The sequence below is a fragment of the Salvelinus alpinus genome, chromosome 16 (assembly GCF_045679555.1).
Source record: "Salvelinus alpinus chromosome 16, SLU_Salpinus.1, whole genome shotgun sequence".
NCBI lineage: Eukaryota > Metazoa > Chordata > Actinopteri > Salmoniformes > Salmonidae > Salvelinus > Salvelinus alpinus.
Genome location: NC_092101.1, coordinates 18648685 through 18668693, shown reverse-complemented (window position 1 = coordinate 18668693; position 20009 = coordinate 18648685). Strand labels below are relative to the sequence as shown.

The window sequence follows — 20009 nt, the reverse complement described above, 5'->3', positions numbered from 1 at the left end:
CAAGGCAGTCAGGCAGTCGTAAGGCAGGGAGGCTAGCAGAGGTGGCTCTGTAAACCTAGCTTGTTAGCCACTAAACAACACAGGTCAGCACTGACTCCCTCAAGTCTCAGGGAGCTAGTGTGTGTGTGATTGTGTGTGTGTGTTATCTCCTCCCAGGTAGGTAGGTCTTTATAAAGGTGTATAGCTGGAGTCTGTGGCCCATAACTCTGCAGTAATGGGGGAGATAAGCATTTGATGAGTGCCTGGGGAGGTGACCTCAACTAACCCCTCCCTAAGATGGCTGCTATGGGTCCCTGGGTCCCTCTCCCCTAGCTCTCAGAGGGGGGTAGTTGGGATAAACAGTGGCAACCCCCTGCCCTGGCGGCTGGGTTTTAGGCCAAGAGAGGGTAGGTGCCCCCTGCCCTGGCTCCCTGTGGAGCCCCAGAGACACAGTAATGAACACTGGGCCAGAGTTGGCCCTCATCCAGACAACACTACAGTCCTTAAACACTGCAGTAAAAATACTCTCTCAATAGTGATTACCCCACTGCTTCATAAACACACACACGTAGATCCAGTCGACCCAGTTTTGGCTATGTCTGTCAAGAGTTCCAGCACACTCACATGAAAAAATACTATAGTGTATACTATGGTAGGAATACTATAGTATTCACTTTAGTGTTTTTGGAGATTTTACTGTAGTATATAGTAGTATTTATTGCAGTATACTATATTATCTACAGTTTATTATAGTATAAATACTGTAACAAAATAGTAGTATATAGTATAGTAATTACTGTAGTGTTTGTGCGGACTGTAGTATACAGTAGTATTTACTAAAGGGTTTTGGTTTTATTATCTTTGACATAGAAGTGGAGGGCTTTCTCCTTGACGAAACCTACTGGAGAAATAGTAAAAGAGCAAATGTTCCATAACCTGTAGGTAGATAGGACTGGCGTTTGGGCAGGGAATATACAGTGTGTGTGTGTGTGTGTGTGTGTGTGTGTGTGTGTGTGTGTGTGTGTGTGTGTGTGTGTGTGTGTGTGTGTGTGTGTGTGTGTGTGTGTGTGTGTGTGTGTGTGTGTGTGTGTGTGTGTGTGTGTGTGTGTGTGGAAGAAGTTAAGCTACACTAAAGCTACACTTAAGAAAAAAAAGAAGTTACTTTGAAAAACTACTTCACTACATCCAAACTACTTCATGGTAAATAATCATATTTAAATCTGAAATATCATAGACTACAAGTTGCAAGAACTGATCGCTCTGGAGTAAAGGTTTAATTTAGCTTATTAAACACAAAAACTATGTTTCAAGTGAGGAATCCGAAAAAGAAAGGAAATCCTTGCCTAATTCACCTGATCAATACGACGCCACACCGCCTCATCTGAAATGGTCTTCAGATTTAAGTCTGTCTGTCTGTCTGTCTGTCTGTCTGTCTGTCTGTCTGTCTGTCTGTCTGTCTGTCTGTCTGTCTGTCTGTCTGTCTGTCTGTCTGTCATTGTAATGTGTGTGTGTATGTTTATGTCCTACCCTCTCCAAGCTTTCCACATCGGAACGGAAACCTGAGAGCAGAGTGAACTCCAAGACAGCCATGTTGGAAGAACCTGAGTGGAGCCACCTGTAGAGAGAAACAGAGTTAGATGCTAAGCTAAATGCTAGCAGAAATAGGCCACCTACCAGCCTAAATGCTAGCTAGGCTAAAGGCTGCTGCACTGAGCCGACTGTCTCTGCCCTACCTGGCGCAGGCTTCCAGGGTGATGCGGTAGTCCAGGTTGTCTTGGTGAGCTGCGGGGTCTTCATCATCGGTGGCCGCCCGGCGTTTGCGGCTCAGCTCTGAGCGGTTGTCGGCACGGGAACGGGAGCGAGGACTAGGGTGGTGGGGGGAGGGTGGTGCTGGCGGGTGCCGCTCCTGCCTGGGTTCTTTCAGGTCCACCTTGAGCTGGAAGGCTGGCTTGGCCAAGGGGTCGGGCACATTGTAGGATACATCAATCTGAGGAGAGACAGAATGTATTCCAGATTGTGGGTGTAGTAGGTAGTGCAGAGAAAACCCATTGAATATGGAAGCTAACGCACGCACACACACACACACACACAGGCTCCCTCTCATCATGCTAATCTGGAGAGAGGGATGTGCTGAGGGAGGGATAGAGGTGTGAAAGCAGGAAATGAGGTGTGTGAATAGATGGAGGGATGTATGGAGGAGTGGAGGGGGGCAGAGATAGGCAGCAATAGTGGCCTTCTTCAGCCATGGCCCCTATATACACTGAGTGTACAAAACATTAAGAACACCTGCTATTTCATTGACATCACTGATGAGTTGAATCCAGGTGAACATTATGATCCCTTATTGATGTCACCTGTTAAATGCACTTCAATCAGTGTAGATGAAGTTGAGGATTTTTAAGCCTTGAGACAATTGAGACATGGATTGTGTATTCAGAGGGTGAATGGGCAAGACAAAAGATTTAAGTGCCTTTGAACAGGGTATGGTAGTAGGTACCAGGCGCACAGGTTTGAGTGTATCAAGAACTGCAATGCTTCTGGGTTTTTCACCCTCAACAGTTTCCCGTGTGTATCAAGAATGGTCCACCACCCAAAGGACATCCAGTTAATTTAACACAACTGTTGGAAGCATTGGAGTCAACATGGGTCAGCATCCCTGTGGAATGCTTTCGACAACTTGTAGTCCAAATTGAGCCTGTTCTGAAGGCAAAAGGGGTGCAACATAATATTAGGAAGGTGTTCCTAATGTTTTGTACACTCAGTGTATAAAGTGCCTTTGGAAAGTATTCAGACCCCTTCCCTTTTCCACATTTTGTTACGTTACAGCATGTCAGAGCAAACAATAAGCCATGAGGTTGAATGAATTGTCCGTAGAGCTCCGAGACAGGATTGTGTCGAGGAACAGATCTGGGGAAGGGTACCAAAAAATGTCTGCAGCATTGAAGGTCCACAAGAACACAGTGGCCTCCATCATTCTGAAATGGAACAAGTTTGGAACCACCAAGACTCTTCCTAGAGCTGGCTACCCGGCCAAACTGAGCAATCAGGGGAGAAGGGCCTTGGTCAGGGAGGTGACCAAGAACTCGATGGTCACTCTGACAGAGCTCCAGAGTTCCTCTTTGCAGAAGGGAGAACCTTCCAGAAGGACAACCATCTCTGCAGCACTCCACCAATCAGGTTTTTATGGTAGAGTGGCAGACGGAAGCCACTCCTCAGTAAAAGGCACATGACAGCCCGCTTGGAGTATGCCAAAAAGCACCTAAAGACTCTCAGACCATGAGAAACAAGATTCTCTGGTCTGATGAAACCAAGATTGAACTCATTGGCCTGAACGCCAAGTGTCACGTCTGGAGGAAACCTGCCACCATCCCTATGGTGAAGCATGGTGGAGGCAGCATCATGCTGTGGGGATGTTTTTCAGTGGCAGGGAATGGGAGACTAGTCAGGATCTAGGGAAAGATGAATGGAGCAAACACAGAGAGATCCTTGATGAAAACCTGCTCCAGAGTCTTCCGGATCTCAGACTGGGGTGAAGGGTTCACCTTTCAACAGGACAACGACCCAAAGCACACAGCCAAGACAATGCAGGAGTGGCTTCGGGGCAAGTCTCTGAATGTCCTTTAGCTGCCCAGCCAGAGCCTGGACTTGAACCCGATCTAACATCTCTGGAGACCTGAAAATAGCTGTGCAGCGCTCCCCATCTGTCCTGACAGAGCTTTAGAGGATCTGCAGAGAAGAATGGGAGAAACTACCCAAATACAGGTGTGCCAAGCTTGTAGCATCATACCCAAGAAGACTGGAGGCTATAATCACTGCCAAAGGTGTTTCAACAAAGTACTGAGTAAAGTGTCTGAATCCTGTAAATGTGATATTTCAGTTTTACATTTTTTATAAATATGCAAAAATGTCTAAAATCCTGTTTTTGCTCCGGCATTATGGGGTATCGTGTGTAGATTGATGAGGGGAAAATAGACAATCCATTTTAGAATAAGGCTGTAACGTAACAAAATGTGGAAAAAGTCAAGTGGTCTGAATACTTTCCGAATGCACTGTATGCTCGGCTATGAAAACCAACTGATATTTACCCCTGAAGTGCTGAACTGCTGCACCCTCTATAACCACTGTGATAATTATTTGACCCTGCTGGTTATCTATGAGCATTTGAATGTCTTGAAGAATGATCTGGCCTTAATGGCCTTGTACTCTTATAATCTCCACCTGGCACAGCCAGAAGAGGACTGGCCACCCCTCAGAGCCTGGTTCCTCTCTAGGTTTCTTCTTAGGTTCCTGCCTTTCTAGGAAGTTTCTTAGCCACTGTGCTTCTGCATCTGTATTTATTGCTCTTTGATTTTAGGCTGGGTTTCTATAGCACTTGGTGACAAATTGTTTTATAAAATACATTTGATTGATTGATATATACATATATATAAATGCAGCATTACAACAGTAGTAATAGTAGTAATACACATAAGCTTTATGTCCTTTTTCAAAGGATCCAAAAACTGTTAAGTGTTATCTGAAGGATCACAGAGCCCATTTGAGACCAGCGTAATGATCACCTGTCATGTGAAGAGGGATAAGGTTGACACACTCTTCTAAACATCCAGCAGAGGAGAGGAGAGAAGAAGAGAGGAGGAACTGGCCCCCCAAGAAGTTGTTTATGCACCCTGGCCTCAAAGAGCCTTTTGTTTTTAGTGACAAGGTACAGCGAAAACAGCATCCTATCCAGGGGGTCAGTGTTATTGAGGAACGAACAGTCCCCGCTGAACAATTGCCTAAGTTTTACCAGATCATTCCAATTTACAGTCAGGAATTTGGGCATTAGAGCAATGAGTCATGGGAATGGACTGGCTTTTCCCCTCTGGTGGATTCTCAGTGTGACTGAAGGATAGAATGATAGAAGAGGAGATCAGTAGTAACATACCTGCATTAGACAGCAGCCCTCGCCTTTAGCACTGACAAACAGCCCTGTGGGAATACTGGGGATCTAGACAGAGCGAGAGGAGAAAAAAATGGGGGTGAGAGAGACACTTATCAAGTGAATTAATGCTGTAGACCCAAGCAGTAGCAGTCAAATAGCCTGGCCACTAACCAGCACAGCTAAATTGCCCCCAATTAAACTGACAGAGCTAATTACAGCAGAGAATTACATGCCCGGCAGAGGGAACAAAAGTTCAAGCCTTCACCTGAGCTACTCCCTCACTGTGACTGATTGGCAGGTGCTTGGGAATGAGAAGGAAATGTAGACGAACAGCCTGAAAACACTCACTGGTTCATTCACTGGGAAACATATTCCATTGCTCTTAGATAGAGTCTCATTGTCATCGTCAAGTGAATTGACTTTGTGGATGTTATTTAAGGTACCTTTCATCATTGAAAACAGACAATTGTGTAACTTGAGTTTCTGTGTGTAGTGTGTATCTTGGTCCAGTAGGAGTCTCTTCACTATCTCTCAGAAAGAAGATGCCCTTAGAAACAGATCTAGGATCAGATTACCTTCCTCCAATCCTAACCTTAACTATTAAAGGAAAAACCATAACTGACCTTACATTAGAGTCTAGTGGCAACGTGGCACTACTCCTTACCGAGGCGCTCTGCAGCATCTTTTGGTTGTCGCGGTGCAGTTCAAAGCTCTCCTGGAAGTCCAGGTTGGTAGAGGCCAGAGAGATGGTCAGGTTAACTCCTCCCACGTACGACAGGATGGCGTACTCAGACAACGCCTGAAGAGCTACACACGTGTCCTAGGAGAGTGGATGGACAGACAGTTATTAGAAGGAGGCTTTGGACACCAGATGACCAATTACCAGTTGTTTCAAATAGACCTTGGTAGGACAGTTCTCTCTTCTAAAAGAGATTATCAGGCTAACCTGGTAAAACCTGGTCAAATAAAACCACATTTGGCCGCTTAAAAAACCACAATACATATGGGAGAGATGCATCTGGGAGAATACTTTAGACTAAGAGACTGAGAGGCTCTGGTTCTCCAGGGTTTGTGAGGGGTACCTGTGTGGAGGAGAAGCCCCCGAGGGCGTTCCTCTGCTGGGAGAGCCACTTGACCACAGGCAGGGCGGAGGCCACGTCACCCAGCAGGGCGTAGGTCAGCAGACCGTATGCTGTCATCTCCACCTCCGCTGACACCACTGGGACACGGAGGAGACTATTAGCGTACAAACACTAGACAGCCACACTAACACTAAAAGTCCCGATCTGAGAACATCAGATTCATCCATCATAGAGGACAGTCAGGCTGTGGCCTGACAGTGTGTGTCTACCTGACTGAGAAAGACCGTCACTAAAGCCCATGAAGGTGGCCTCATCTGTCACCGTGCTGCCAGTCAGACTCCAGTGGGTAAAGCCATCTGATTGAAAGAGGAGAGAAGTAAGAGAAAGAAGGAAATGGAGAGAGACGAAAGTGTAAGAAACAGTATGAGGGAGAACAGTGGGTTAGTCATGTCAGCTTAGTGTTTCATATGAATTGGTAGGCAACCAAACTTCCTAACAGCTGAGTACCTTGTGTGATGGCCATGTGGTTGAGGCGTCGAAGGGCGAGGGTGGCGTAGGGGCTTCGTAACAGGGCCAGGGCGTAGGCAGACAGGGCTGTGGTGTACGGGTCATCAGCTGTGTATGTGTTACTCTCCAGGAAACCCTTTGCCTTGGCCACAGCAGTCTTCTCCTCCTGGGGAAGAGTACACATATTAATTTAAATAGACATAAACACAGGTGCACTAACACATGTCACACATATGTGTGCACAGAGACCAAACCTTCGTATGAGTGATGGATACACCTCTCTCCACAACTCCCTCCATCCCTCCGTATTCATCTTTCACTTAAGTCCGGCATATTTGATCTTTGCTGAGTGTTCAAGATCAGTCCTGTTCCAACTCATACTCCCCAACTCAGATGTGCTGCTTATCAAAAGGCAAATAAACATCGACTTTGCCATTAAAGGCAGGAGCTTTTCCAGATGTGCTCAAATGAGAGACCTCAACAGTCACTCACTTTAATCTGCCCAGTTACCTTTTAATTAACTGAATTTGGAAGGAAGAAGGAGTTTTGCTTTGATGTCAAGTATCCCTTTTCAGTTGGTATCAGTTTTAGAGGCCTGATTCTCCGGAGAGCCCTTCAGGATAGATAGGGAAGGATAGGAAGACTGGAAGAGGAGGGGGGTTTGGAGAAGGAGGAGGGAAATGGATGGAAGGGGAACTAGAGGGAAGAACTACCTTGTGAATACTTTGCGAAGAGCTGTGCCTGAATGAACAGAGAGCTGACACAATAACAATCTGGATTTTAACATTGGTATTGGCAACACACTCAATGTAGAACAAAGCATAAACATTACATGGACTCGGTCACTGTACACATAAACAGCAACATTCTTCTGCAACAATGACTTTGGCAGATAAAGAGCATTCCACACTTGGCCCTAAAATAAGGACACTGCTACCTTTCAATAGCCAAAGATCTCTTTTTACTAGAGCGACCATGACGGTGATCAAATGTTCAACTGCCAGTGTGTCCTATGGGTTGCCTCAATGCACACTGGAGAGAGTTCAACAGGTCGGTAAGCACGTCGTCAAGGGTTCAGCACCAGGGTAAGAGCATGGCGAGGTGACAGGAATGTGGCCGGGGTGTACTACCTTTCACAGGCATCCTTGTCTCTGCATGTCCTCCTCATAAATCTCTTGATGCAGTCAGCCAGGGATTAGATATTAAATTACAGCCACTAGAGCATAACAAAAATGAATGGGCTCTGTGCCAGGACATCCACATTTCCAACTGATGGGAATGTACCGGCACACACAGTCACACACACACACACACACACACACACACACACACACACACACACACACACACACACACACACACACACACACACACACACACACACACACACACACACACACACACACACACACACACACACACACACACTATATATCTGGGTGAGAGAGCTGTATTTACAAAAGTCTGGTATTAGGTCTGAGCCTGAAAGTGTAATTGAAAGTCCAATTTACACTAACATATGAATGTTAGGTTAAGATTCGCCCCTTGAGGAATACTGTGCTAAATAATACTGTTTGGGAGGTGAGGGTGTTTAATGGGAGAGGTCATGGTCCCCCCACTGATCCTCTTACCTCTGAAGTTATTCCTGTCTCCAGGAGGGCTGCAACCACGTATGCCGTCAACGAGATCTTTCCATGGATTCCTCCCTTTAGATGGAGAATAACACTGGTTAATGGTGCTTATGAAAACATGCAAACGCACGCAGGAAGGCACGCACACACACACACACACACACACCTGCAAGTCTTTGTTGAGGATGCGTCCCATGGTGGGGAAGGAGCCTTCCTCTCTCTGGTGGTTGATGAGCCAGGCCTTGGCAGCTTGCAGCTCCTCTGGGTCAATGAAGATGAACCCACGAGACTGAGCAAAGGATTTCAACACAAACGCTGTCAGCCTGGAGAGGAGAGAGGAAGAGGGAAGAGACAGAGACAGAGACAGCGAGAGAGAGAGAGAGAGAGAGAGAGAGAGAGAGAGAGAGAGAGAGAGAGCGAGAGAGAGAGAGAGACAGAGACAGTGAGAGAGAGACAGAGAGAGAGACAGCGAGAGAGAGAGAGAGAGACACAGAGAGAGAGAGACACAGAGAGGGATTGGGTCTCTTTCAAGCATGTGCTGACATATCTTTCAAAAATACTTAGCAAACTTCACATCGGAGTTCACATAAACCATTTGAATGGGGTGAAATATTCCCTAACCAGTCACACCTTTTAAATCTCTCAACAGTAACAGGGATGAGTGAGATGGCAGCTGATACATGCCAAACTACACAGCACGTCATGCTGAGAAGATCAAACTACATCAAAATCCTGTCAGGCAAAAACAGACTAACTGACAGAGAGGGGGTTGGAGGGAGAGCAGATGAAGATGAAAGAGGGGAAGATGGAGGAGGAGTGGGAAAAGCGCATATTGCCACCACAGGATACAGCAGCTGTTCCGTCTCAAGAACAAGGAATTTCACAATACAAAATCAAGTATGTTTCTGCATGCCGGAATATCCCGTAAGCATTCTGAACTTATACAAACAGCCATCGCCAGGGTTGGCATTCCTAATCTCCAGCAACAGTGTGTGACCTGTAGTTTCTGAACTGGAATCACAGCGGGAACCACAGAGAAGAACTCAAGACCCACAGAGAGGCCAATGGTGATGACTGAGGGACTGGGCTAGGCTAATAAACACACATTCATACATAAACAACTGCCCTTCAGTAACCCCTGCACACAACGGCCAATGCTCTTCAATTACAGACTGGCATTCCATTACAGCATCCTCCCCAGAGCAACCAAGTGATGAGGCAAGCTGCTTACCATAAAAAGGTGAAATAAATAAATAAACCATGTGTGTTTTTCCCCCAAACATACATTTGGGCTGTAACTGAAGGAACAAACCAAGAGAGTAAGAAAAAACGCTCTCCCATAAACCACGGTACTAAATCTTCCCTTGCTGGGCCCTGGAAGTTATGTCTCCCCAGAGAGCCAGCAGGGATGGAGTCTTAAGCCGGCAGGAATTTTTATAATGTTAAGTAATATTGTGTCACCGGCTTTAACTGCCAGGCCCCAGGGAGAGGTGCTGGGTAGCGTATAGATGATTTAGTGTGTGAGGAAACGACAGAGACAGGGCTGCTTCCTCCACTCTGGCCCGCTGAAGTCCCTCCCTCCGGGCTTCCACTCCCCTTGTATTGCAGTTTGGGGAGGTTGTTGACATGTTTTTCTGGATAGCACGCAGAGGTCATTCAGAACAGCACACTGGAGCTGGATCCTGCAACGTCAATGCAAGTCGAAACCAAGGTTTTTATAACTGCCTACAGGAACGACCGAGACTTACTGACAAATACGGCCCATGTTAACAACTCCACAACATGATAAATTCCCTGGCTACTGGTTATTTTGATGCAGGTTTTATAAACATATTTATCGTTTGAGTAGCAGTTGTAAAACTTGGGGCATATGAAGTCCAAATAGACTGAGGTTTTCTATAGAAGTCCAAAACATAAGATTTTTTTTATCTTCAAATTAAAGATAGTCAAAATGATAGTTTCTCAAAGTTAAAATGATAGTTCAAGTTCCTTAAAGTCTTGAAAGGCAGCAGATTAACCTGGTTCTCACACAGTCGTTACTGCAGGCAGTTTCAGTTTGAATGAAGGACAGAGTGCTCTGTTTGTGGTTAAACCACATGGATACACACACACCAGGGCTTCCATGGCAGTGTGTGTGAGAGGGGAGAGAAAGGGTTACCACATCCAAGCACAGAACAATAACAACCATTCTCCATTTCAACATGTAAACATCTATCAATTCAGCACCCAGTTATCTAAGATCTGGCTTGATAAAAACACCAAATTCCTGCTATAATCACCCAATGTTTGGCATTGGATTGGAAATAGATAGTTTAACAACACTGTAGATCAGTTCTCTCCATCTCTGCTATCCAATCCACTCTAGCGCCACTGCCAGATCAATCTCATTCACAGGGAAATGCCTTGCCAGCCTCAACACGTCCCGTGTGTATCTAATCAGGCACCACTAACATAGTCTTGAAAACCAGACCCTAGGAACATTTGAAAATTGTGGGAGGCAACGCGGATATCTAGAGTGACTACCAATAACAGACCCACAGTGTGGAGCTGTGGAGCCCTCCATCGGGCTGCATATTTACCCCATGCCAGGGTATTAAGTAGGCTACGGGGTTTGAGGGGGTGGAGGGTGGTGATGGTGGGGGTTCTGCAGATTACAGCAGCATGTGGCTCTCATTGGATCCAGACGGAGACAGGTATGCAAGCGATGCCGGAAGAGGGGCTGCCACGTCCGCTCCAGGCCCCACCACAACACCCCCACCTTCAATCCCGCAAAGATATGTTGATATATCCCAACACCACCCCCCTAAACACACACACACACACACACACACACACACACACACACACACACACCAGTGGTATCTGCATCTGCCTGAGAGGCAAGCAAGGGTTAGTGATGAGAACCAGCCCCTCCTCATCCTCAGCTCTGTGCCCCGAGGTCCTGTTCAACCCACAGGGACTGTTCAACCCACAGGGACAGACACAGAGACCAGAACAGAGCAGAGCAAAGTAGAGTAGACTAGAGCAGTGTAGAGCAGAGTAGAGTAGAGCAGAGTAGAGTAGACCAGAGTAGAGCAGAGTAGACCAGAGTAGAGTAGACCAGAGTAGACCAGAGTAGAGCAGTGTAGAGCAGAGTAGAGCAGTGTAGAGCAGAGCAGAGTAGAGCAGTGTAGAGCAGAGTAGACTACAGCAGTGTAGAGCAGAGTAGAGTAGACCAGAGTAGAGCAGAGTAGAGCAGTGTAGAGCAGAGCAGAGCAGAGTAGAGTAGACCAGAGTAGAGCAGAGTAGAGAAAAGTAGAGTAGAGTAGGGCTAAGTGCCTTGGCATCACCCAGACCCAGCATTAGCCTATGGAGACATTACTGCCCGTGTCATTATGTACAATCTTTTCATTAGGCCCTGCAATTTCCGCTTAGATACCATTTTACAACTGGAATACATTAACACTGCATTAAGAACGCTGTTTACCTGCCCATAAATGACCTGTATGAATGACTAACTCTGGAGGCCAAACAAAAGGTGGGTTGTTCTGACATATAAACACCAAGCTGATGGATTAATAAAGAGTTTGTTGCTACAGGTTTACATAAGGTTCAACATCTGTGTCCTGCCATGTTGCCCGTGGCTCCAAAACCGACGCTTACACTATTATGACCGTTACACTTCATATCTTCATAATATCCTCGTCCCGCATATGGAGGTTTCAAGGGTTTTCATGGAAAAGTTGAATGATATTACCAATTACACCAGAGCAGTGATTCAATTGTTTTGGACAAGACATGCACTAGTTCCAGTTTCTAGGGCATGTCGAAAGTCAAAATGCTTTTTTCGTTAAGTGGCCGAGCGCCTAGCAAGCTCCTGTGTCTCCAGTGGTAGTAGGGGACTGAGGAGGAGGTTGAGAGGGGGTGGGGGGGGTAGTCAGTGTAGCCTACATACAGAGGTGCTACTTCGCCCCTGGGCCAAAACAAACAGGGGCCATTCTGTTCCATATGCATTAACCCTCTTTAACAGCAAATAGCTTACTGGAGCCCCACGGCTGCCTTGGGAACCAATTAGAAGTTTGTGTATGATTCTCCTGGGTTTATTTAACCTACTGTTTCACAGTCTGAGCTCTATTAAATATCATAATACCCACATCAACTAATAAATCACCCTGAAGGTATGCAAGTGGCCCGAATATGCAAGCAGAACATTGGAGCCTCTCATTCGCTCCGTATTCACTATTCCAAATATTATGACATGGTCGTGGCCGCCTGCCTGCCTCCAGGGATGTGTAAACATTAAATAAACACTCAGCGAGCATAACTCAGACCGATTTAAACACAGGAATATGAGGGTATGAATGTTGAACATGCGTATACAATGTTACTGATAAGAGCTCCCATTGTTTCTGCCAATAATCCACTTCAGGTCAGGGTAAGTGGAGGAGCAGTATGCAGTTTTAAACTATGTACCATCGGGAGTGAACTGACGTGCAGGATGTAAACCTAAGGAAAGAGTAGAGGACTTACAGAGGGATGTTAACCTAAGTGAAAAGTAAAGGACTTACTGAGGGATGTAAACCTAAGGAAAGAGTAAAGGACTTACTGAGGGATGTAAACCTAAGTGAAAAGTAAAGGACTTACTGAGGGATGTAAACCTAAGGAAAGAGTAAAGGACTTACTGAGGGATGTAAACCTAAGGAAAGAGTAAAGGACTTACTGAGGGATGTAAACCTAAGGAAAGAGTAAAGGACTTACTGAGGGATGTAAACCTAAATGAAAAGTAAAGGACTTACTGAGGGATGTAAACCTAAGGAAAGAGTAAAGGACTTACTGAGGGATGTAAACCTAAATGAAAAGTAAAGGACTTACTGAGGGATGTAAACCTAAGGAAAGAGTAAAGGACTTACTGAGGGATGTAAACCTAAGTGAAAAGTAAAGGACTTACTGAGGGATGTAAACCTAAGTGAAAAGTAAAGGACTTACTGAGGGATGTAAACCTAAGGAAAGAGTAGAGGACTTACTGAGGGATGTAAACCTAAGGAAAGAGTAAAGGACTTACTGAGGGATGTAAACCTAAATGAAAAGTAAAGGACTTACTGAGGGATGTAAACCTAAGGAAAGAGTAAAGGACTTACTGAGGGATGTAAACCTAAGGAAAGAGTAAAGGACTTACTGAGGGATGTAAACCTAAGGAAAGAGTAAAGGACTTACTGAGGGATGTAAACCTAAGGAAAGAGTAAAGGACTTACTGAGGGATGTAAACCTAAGGAAAGAGTAAAGGACTTACTGAGGGATGTAAACCTAAGGAAAGAGTAAAGGACTTACTGAGGGATGTAAACCTAAGTGAAAAGTAAAGGACTTACTGAGGGATGTAAACCTAAGGAAAGAGTAGAGGACTTACTGAGGGATGTTAACCTAAGTGAAAAGTAAAGGACTTACTGAGGGATGTAAACCTAAATGAAAAGTAAAGGACTTACTGAGGGATGTAAACCTAAATGAAAAGTAAAGGACTTACTGAGGGATGTAAACCTAAGGAAAGAGTAAAGAACTTACTGAAGGATGTAAACCTAAGGGAAAAGTAAAGGACTTACTGAGGGATGTAAACCTAAGTGAAAAGTAAAGGACTTACTGAGGGATGTAAACCTAAGGAAAGAGTAAAGGACTTACTGAGGGATGTAAACCTAAGTGAAAAGTAAAGGACTTACTGAGGGATGTAAACCTAAGGAAAGAGTAAAGGACTTACTGAGGGATGTAAACCTAAGGAAAGAGTAAAGGACTTACTGAGGGATGTAAACCTAAGTGAAAAGTAAAGGACTTACTGAGGGATGTAAACCTAAGTGAAAAGTAAAGGACTTACTGAGGGATGTAAACCTAAATGAAAAGTAAAGGACTTACTGAGGGATGTAAACCTAAGTGAAAAGTAAAGGACTTACTGAGGGATGTAAACCTAAATGAAAAGTAAAGGACTTACTGAGGGATGTAAACCTAAGGAAAGAGTAAAGGACTTACTGAGGGATGTAAACCTAAGGGAAAAGTAAAGGACTTAGTGAGGGATGTAAACCTAAGTGAAAAGTAAAGGACTTACTGAGGGATGTAAACCTAAATGAAAAGTAAAGGACTTACTGAGGGATGTAAACCTAAGGAAAGAGTAAAGGACTTACTGAGGGATGTAAACCTAAGTGAAAAGTAAAGGACTTACTGAGGGATGTAAACCTAAGTGAAAAGTAAAGGACTTACTGAGGGATGTAAACCTAAATGAAAAGTAAAGGACTTACTGAGGGATGTAAACCTAAGTGAAAAGTAAAGGACTTACTGAGGGATGTAAACCAAAGTGAAAAGTAAAGGACTTACTGAGGGATGTAAACCTAAGTGAAAAGTAAAGGACTTACTGAGGGATGTAAACCTAAGTGAAAAGTAAAGGACTTACTGAGGGATGTAAACCAAAGTGAAAAGTAAAGGACTTACTGAGGGATGTAAACCTAAGTGAAAAGTAAAGGACTTACTGAGGGATGTAAACCAAAGTGAAAAGTAAAGGACTTACTGAGGGATGTAAACCTAAGGAAAGAGTAGATGACTTACCACATGCTTCCAGAGGAGTCCCTCTCTCCAAAGGCACTGTAGGATCCATCCTGGCGCTTATAGGTCAGCTGTCTCTGGTACCCTGGGATAGTACATGGGAGAGGGAATTATCGGGTTGATGCTAAAGCACTTTTTCATTAATATTGCTATCCAAACCAGTGCCCAGATTCACAAAACACTTACGCAAAAACGTAAGATTCTTAAGAAAAAAAATAAGAACTTCATAAGATAGTTTGTACGTGCAAATCCTCAACAATATCTTAAGATGTAATGATTTTCTTAAGAACTTCTCAAATATCTTCTTACAAATTGTCTTAAGATGTTTGTTGCTAAGCAACCATTTTAGCTAACTATCTAGCAATAGCAATCATGTTAGCGTATTTCTTACTGAGATTACTGTTCTAAAACATGTTCTTGGGTTTAAAATAATCAACACTGAAACATTCAGAGGAAGTCTGAGTGAATAAAACATGTTCAGTTGCTTTCCTGAGCTTTTTCCTCACTGCCCTGAGTTTAAGACAAGGGTTAAGGCTATCTTGGAATGAACAACATTTCCAATAACTTTATTTTCAAGAATCTAATTTCTTCTTAACTTTTTGCTTAAGGAGAAGAAACATAGGAAATTGCGCAATAACATTTCCAATAACCTTTTGAGGAATAGCAATTTTTCTTAACTTTCTTCTTAAGTCTATAGTTAAGGAAAAAAATGGCAGTTAAGAAGAAATTTCTTCCTAAGAAGGTTTTGTGAATCTGGGCCCTTGGTGAATATCAGAGAAACACTGTTTTAGAACTAAGTGGACAGTAAATGCATTGACTTTATAAGATGATCTTCACAGGGGTAACTGACATCACCCAACGGGAATATCTCAAGGTTCTCAAGGTAGGATTTGGCCCTAGGTCTCAAAGCCCTTGAACTACTTGATCTCTCCGGTGGTTACCTTGCAGCAAGTAGTCTGTGGCCTCAGCCTCCACCTCAGGGCTGAGCTGCCTGGTCTTCTGCAGGTACTTGAGGACAAAAACATTGGGGGCGAAGTGGATCATGTTCTGCTCCCCACAGCCGAAGGGCAGCCGCAGCAGCTTGTCCAGGTTGTTGAGGGTGGGGCCCATCACGTCTCCTGGCACATCACAAAACACAATACAGAAACTGTTCAGCAACACTGCTACACTGCCTCACATAAAGTTAGTTTCATTAAGATAACATCTCTTCTTCAACACAGCTGCAGGGTCAACAGTATTACAAATGGTAGGTTACAACTGTTCCATCAAACGTCATTCAGAGAGAAATGATTCATTCCAACTCTAATTAACCACACGGACAAGGTATGTCAAAGTGAATAGGAGGAGGAGAAGCAGACATTCAGATAATGGAAATGATAGGTCTTTAAGAAGGATGAGAAATAAATGGTGTCCCTCCTCACCTATCATGGAGGCAGTGGCGGTCTCAGAGCCAGGCACCACGTTGTGAGGGACGCCCAGGGTGAAGGCCTCGTTGTGGTTCTCATCAGAGTCCTCCTTCCTCCAGATCTTAAACTCACCCACCGAGCCCCAGCCCGTGGAGAAACCTATGTGACGCACCTGGCCAGGGAGGGGGCCAGACCACTGTAGGATCACCGACTCATTGGATGGCTGCAAACCATGTCCGACCTATCAGAGATCGATTTGAGAGATTTTAGGTTTTTGACTGGAGTGAAAGAGTGAAGTTGTCCCTAACCACTGATGCAGGGTCAGGTGTCTTTCATTGACCTAATGATTAGGATTGAGGGTAAGGTATCTGATTCTAAATCTGTGCTTAAGGGCAACTTCTACCTCGAGTACTGGTCAAACTCAGAGAGATAAACCAGGATGTTGTAATTCAAATTCTATGGTTGTTACAACAATGTGTAGTGACCTGGTTTTTGCCAGGTTCAAATAAAAGCCTGACACGATATAAATGTGGTTCTGAATTTCACCCTGATTAAATGAATATCTAATAACATGATAGAAATAAGTGTTTGCTAATGCTGTATAGAGGAAGCCCCTGTGGCTTAAAGTCAATAGTAAAATACTGGAAGCCAATAAGATTCTACTTAAAAGCCATTTGGGTTGCTTTTGCATTTCAAATCCTAGGCACACATAAAGTCAATTTCCAAGAGTTGGCAACAGCAGTCTGCATCACCTTTTTCCTACATCCACTCAATCCGTAGTTCCAAATGAACAGATGGCACCCTGGGTATTTCTAGGCATTTTGTAATCACATTAAACCATAGACCATGCAGAGCTGAAAATGAAATGCAATCAGTCACTAGAAAAATAAATGAATCTTATTGGGCCATACTGGGTTCTAGTGCAAGGTTTTAATTGCTCCCTTTGGTGAATGGTACGAGGCTAATGCAGGGTTCAGGCCCGTGTGCCAGGCAGCGCCATGCGGACGCCACAGATCACAGAGTGTCCAGCCCGTTAAGCGTGACCTCACAAGCATGTCATTAAAAGTGGTGCCAGTCCTCTTGACTACACAGCCCCTGTGCCTGCCCAGTCGAACACTCCCTCTCTAACTTACTACCCCAACTCACTACTATACTCTACCTCAAGCCCTGACTGAGTGACTGAGTGATTGTCTGAGTGTCTGTCTGTCTGTCTGTCTGTCTGTCTGTCTGTCTGTCTGTCTGTCTGTCTGTCTGTCTGTCTGTCTGTCTGTCTGTCTGATTGTCTGACTGTGGCTCTTTGTTGGAAATGCCACAGTGGATCTGTATAGGATTCATATGAGGACACAAATCCCAGAACTCATTATATAGAATAGATGCTACAATAACCAAGAGAAAGAGGCTTGACCACCCCCCCTCCTCTCACCTGCACCACACCACCCTTAAAGCTGACCCAGAAGCTGCGGAACTCATCCCATGAGAGGATGCCCGGGGTGGGGGAGCTGACCACTGGTTCACCCATCTTGCCCAGGGAGATCCAGGAGCGGGTGTTCTGTCTGCCCCCCAGTACAATCTCCAGCATCTCAGCACAGTCGTGGGGGCTGGGTGAGAGGGCAAAATGGGCATCGTTGTGGGTCTTCACTGCCACCTCAAAGTGAGTCATCTTGGCCGGCTTCTTTACGTACTGGTACTCATACTTGTTGGGTGTGGAGATATGGATTCGCTCTGAGAATAGAAATGTCAGATTCACATTAAATTGTGGCCCAGTGCAGAAAATAAACCAGACTGTAGAGGCAGAAAGGTATTGGGTAACACTTAAAATCTATTTGCTCTTATACCCGTGTAGTACTATAGTACAACATATATCAAATCAAATTGTATTGGTCACATACACATAGTGCTTTTAGTTCCGACAGTGCAGTAATATCTAACAAGTAATTTAACAATTCCACAACAACTACCTTATACACACAAATGTAAAGGGATGGAATAAGAATATGTACATATACGGATGAGCGATGGCCGAGCGGCATAGGCAAGATGCAATAGACGCGCAAATAACTGAATACTGACCGTTGGGGCAGAAGAAGACACTGTAGGTGTACTGTCTGGGCAGGCCCTCTGGCTGTAGGGGGAGAAACAACATGTTAGAGCTGACATCACTCTCTACTAATGACAGTACATGGTACAGCAGTACATGGGACAGCAAGCATCTGCTCCCCATCTCAGCTCTCTCCCCATGCAGTCTCTCCCCTATTTCTCATACCTCCACCAGGACACTCCTTCGGACATAGTCAAGGCCAATGGGGGTCCTCCGGTCCTCCAGGTCATCTATGTTTTTGCCTGTTTTAGTTGACTGGAGTCCATCTAAGCAGCAGCCCGGCTCACTATAGGCAATGGCCCGTGCTACGGCAGGAAAAACAGAGACATACTTCACCTCACCATACTTTATATCAGGATGTTTTTTTTTGCCTGTAAGTTCCCACTTAGCAGGACTTTTATTGCATACATTTTAAGTACAAATGTACTGTATAAAATAAACCGAACAAGCAGCCAAAAGACTATAGCGTGAAGAATGCTATTTGAAGAAAACATAGTTATGTTAATGAAATTGCTTTGAAATACATCTATCAGCAACACAATACCACATTGCACAACAACACAAATCATGGTTGTCAAAGAACATGTAGTTCCCTTTGCAGAGGAGCACATTGGAGACGTGGCTGTGTGCCAATGTGTTCTCTTTGTATGTGTGTAGTGAAAGGGAAAGACTAGGGGCCAGGGGAACGAGAGAGCCGTGGGGGGCCCATTGACCACCAGTGACCTGAAAACTCATCAACATGCCACTGAGTGTCAGTGCAAGGCCCCGGCTGCTCCCCCGCTGGTGGCCTGCTTTGTACCTTTGATGGGACTGTTTGTATCGCTGGATGACCAGATCACAAAAAGGCGTCAGCATGCTTCAGTTCGGCTGGCGGCTAGGCGAACCGAACGAGTGTGCTAGCACACTCCCTTAAAAGACCTTTGCGAGAAAAAAGCGGCAATAGTACTCATTGTCCAATTTGAGAGGCCGTAGCCAGTATACATTTCCTCAAAATAGTCACAATTAATCTAAGAGAACTCAAGAAAACTGTCATTAATTTTGAAGTTTTTGCAGAGGAAATCTTAGTCGCGCAATTTTACATCTAACTAAGATGTTTGGTGCAGTACTTCGCAATGTCGTCATAATATATGCACAAACTCTTCATAACTGTTTCGTCTGGGAAGAATGCAGAAGCCTTAAGCCTCAGGTCTTTTAGTAGTATTGAACCTCTTGGGCATACAGTACAGCCTTCAAAGGCCTCATGAATTTAGAGTTGGATGGAGAGGAGAGTTAAAAGGTAGGTGTTACTCATTCAGCATGTAACAACAGCATTCACAAAAGGGCAGTGTACCATACCAACCTGCAATATCCTATGAATCAAATAAATCCCTAACTTCAAGAGTTACTAGCAATACGCTTACAACATCAGAAAACTGATGTTTTCCAGAACCGTAAGAACTATGAGAGAACTTGGAACTCTTCCCCAGTGGTTCCCCAGTAACTGACTAGATGGAATAACCTGTGATGTTAGCCACGCCCAGCTCAGTGAAGGACAGCACTATGGATGTGGGTGTGGCCTCTCCAGGAGCCACACATTTCTTCCTGGTCAGGTGATGCTTCCCGGGGTGACCCACAAACTTGATGCCTTTGGGAACGGTGACTTTGACATAGACCTGAGCAAGATGGAGAGAGGGAGACACACACACACATACATACACACACAGGAAGGCACTGCATTAGTGCAACAGATATGGATATCTTCTGACAAGACATGATTTCGTCATATCTGCTCTCCGTTTCGTCCCTTCATGTAGCGTGACCTCCTCAAAGCTCTTAAAGGATTTTGGG

General features: G+C 44.7%; 1 protein-coding gene and 1 non-coding gene across 2 annotated transcripts in view; both read right to left on the bottom strand.

Annotated features, from left to right (window-relative positions):
* The window catches only part of LOC139541034 (C3 and PZP-like alpha-2-macroglobulin domain-containing protein 8), a 45246-nt gene that overhangs the window by 9036 nt on the left and 16201 nt on the right, over nucleotides 1-20009 (bottom strand). The window contains exons 21-36 of the mRNA XM_071345191.1: nucleotides 19681-19834; nucleotides 18348-18487; nucleotides 18155-18206; nucleotides 17508-17806; nucleotides 16100-16325; nucleotides 15620-15796; nucleotides 14682-14763; nucleotides 8287-8443; nucleotides 8121-8195; nucleotides 6490-6655; nucleotides 6252-6338; nucleotides 5983-6119; nucleotides 5565-5720; nucleotides 4904-4966; nucleotides 1713-1966; nucleotides 1507-1594 (exon numbers count right to left, since the gene is read on the bottom strand). Coding sequence (XP_071201292.1) covers nucleotides 1507-1594; nucleotides 1713-1966; nucleotides 4904-4966; nucleotides 5565-5720; nucleotides 5983-6119; nucleotides 6252-6338; nucleotides 6490-6655; nucleotides 8121-8195; nucleotides 8287-8443; nucleotides 14682-14763; nucleotides 15620-15796; nucleotides 16100-16325; nucleotides 17508-17806; nucleotides 18155-18206; nucleotides 18348-18487; nucleotides 19681-19834 — 2313 coding nt within the window. The remainder of the gene's footprint in view (nucleotides 1-1506; nucleotides 1595-1712; nucleotides 1967-4903; nucleotides 4967-5564; nucleotides 5721-5982; nucleotides 6120-6251; nucleotides 6339-6489; nucleotides 6656-8120; nucleotides 8196-8286; nucleotides 8444-14681; nucleotides 14764-15619; nucleotides 15797-16099; nucleotides 16326-17507; nucleotides 17807-18154; nucleotides 18207-18347; nucleotides 18488-19680; nucleotides 19835-20009) is intronic.
* On the bottom strand, nucleotides 855-909 carry LOC139541798 (U7 small nuclear RNA). The gene has a single exon (XR_011668415.1). It is a non-coding gene; the product is annotated as a U7 small nuclear RNA (small nuclear RNA).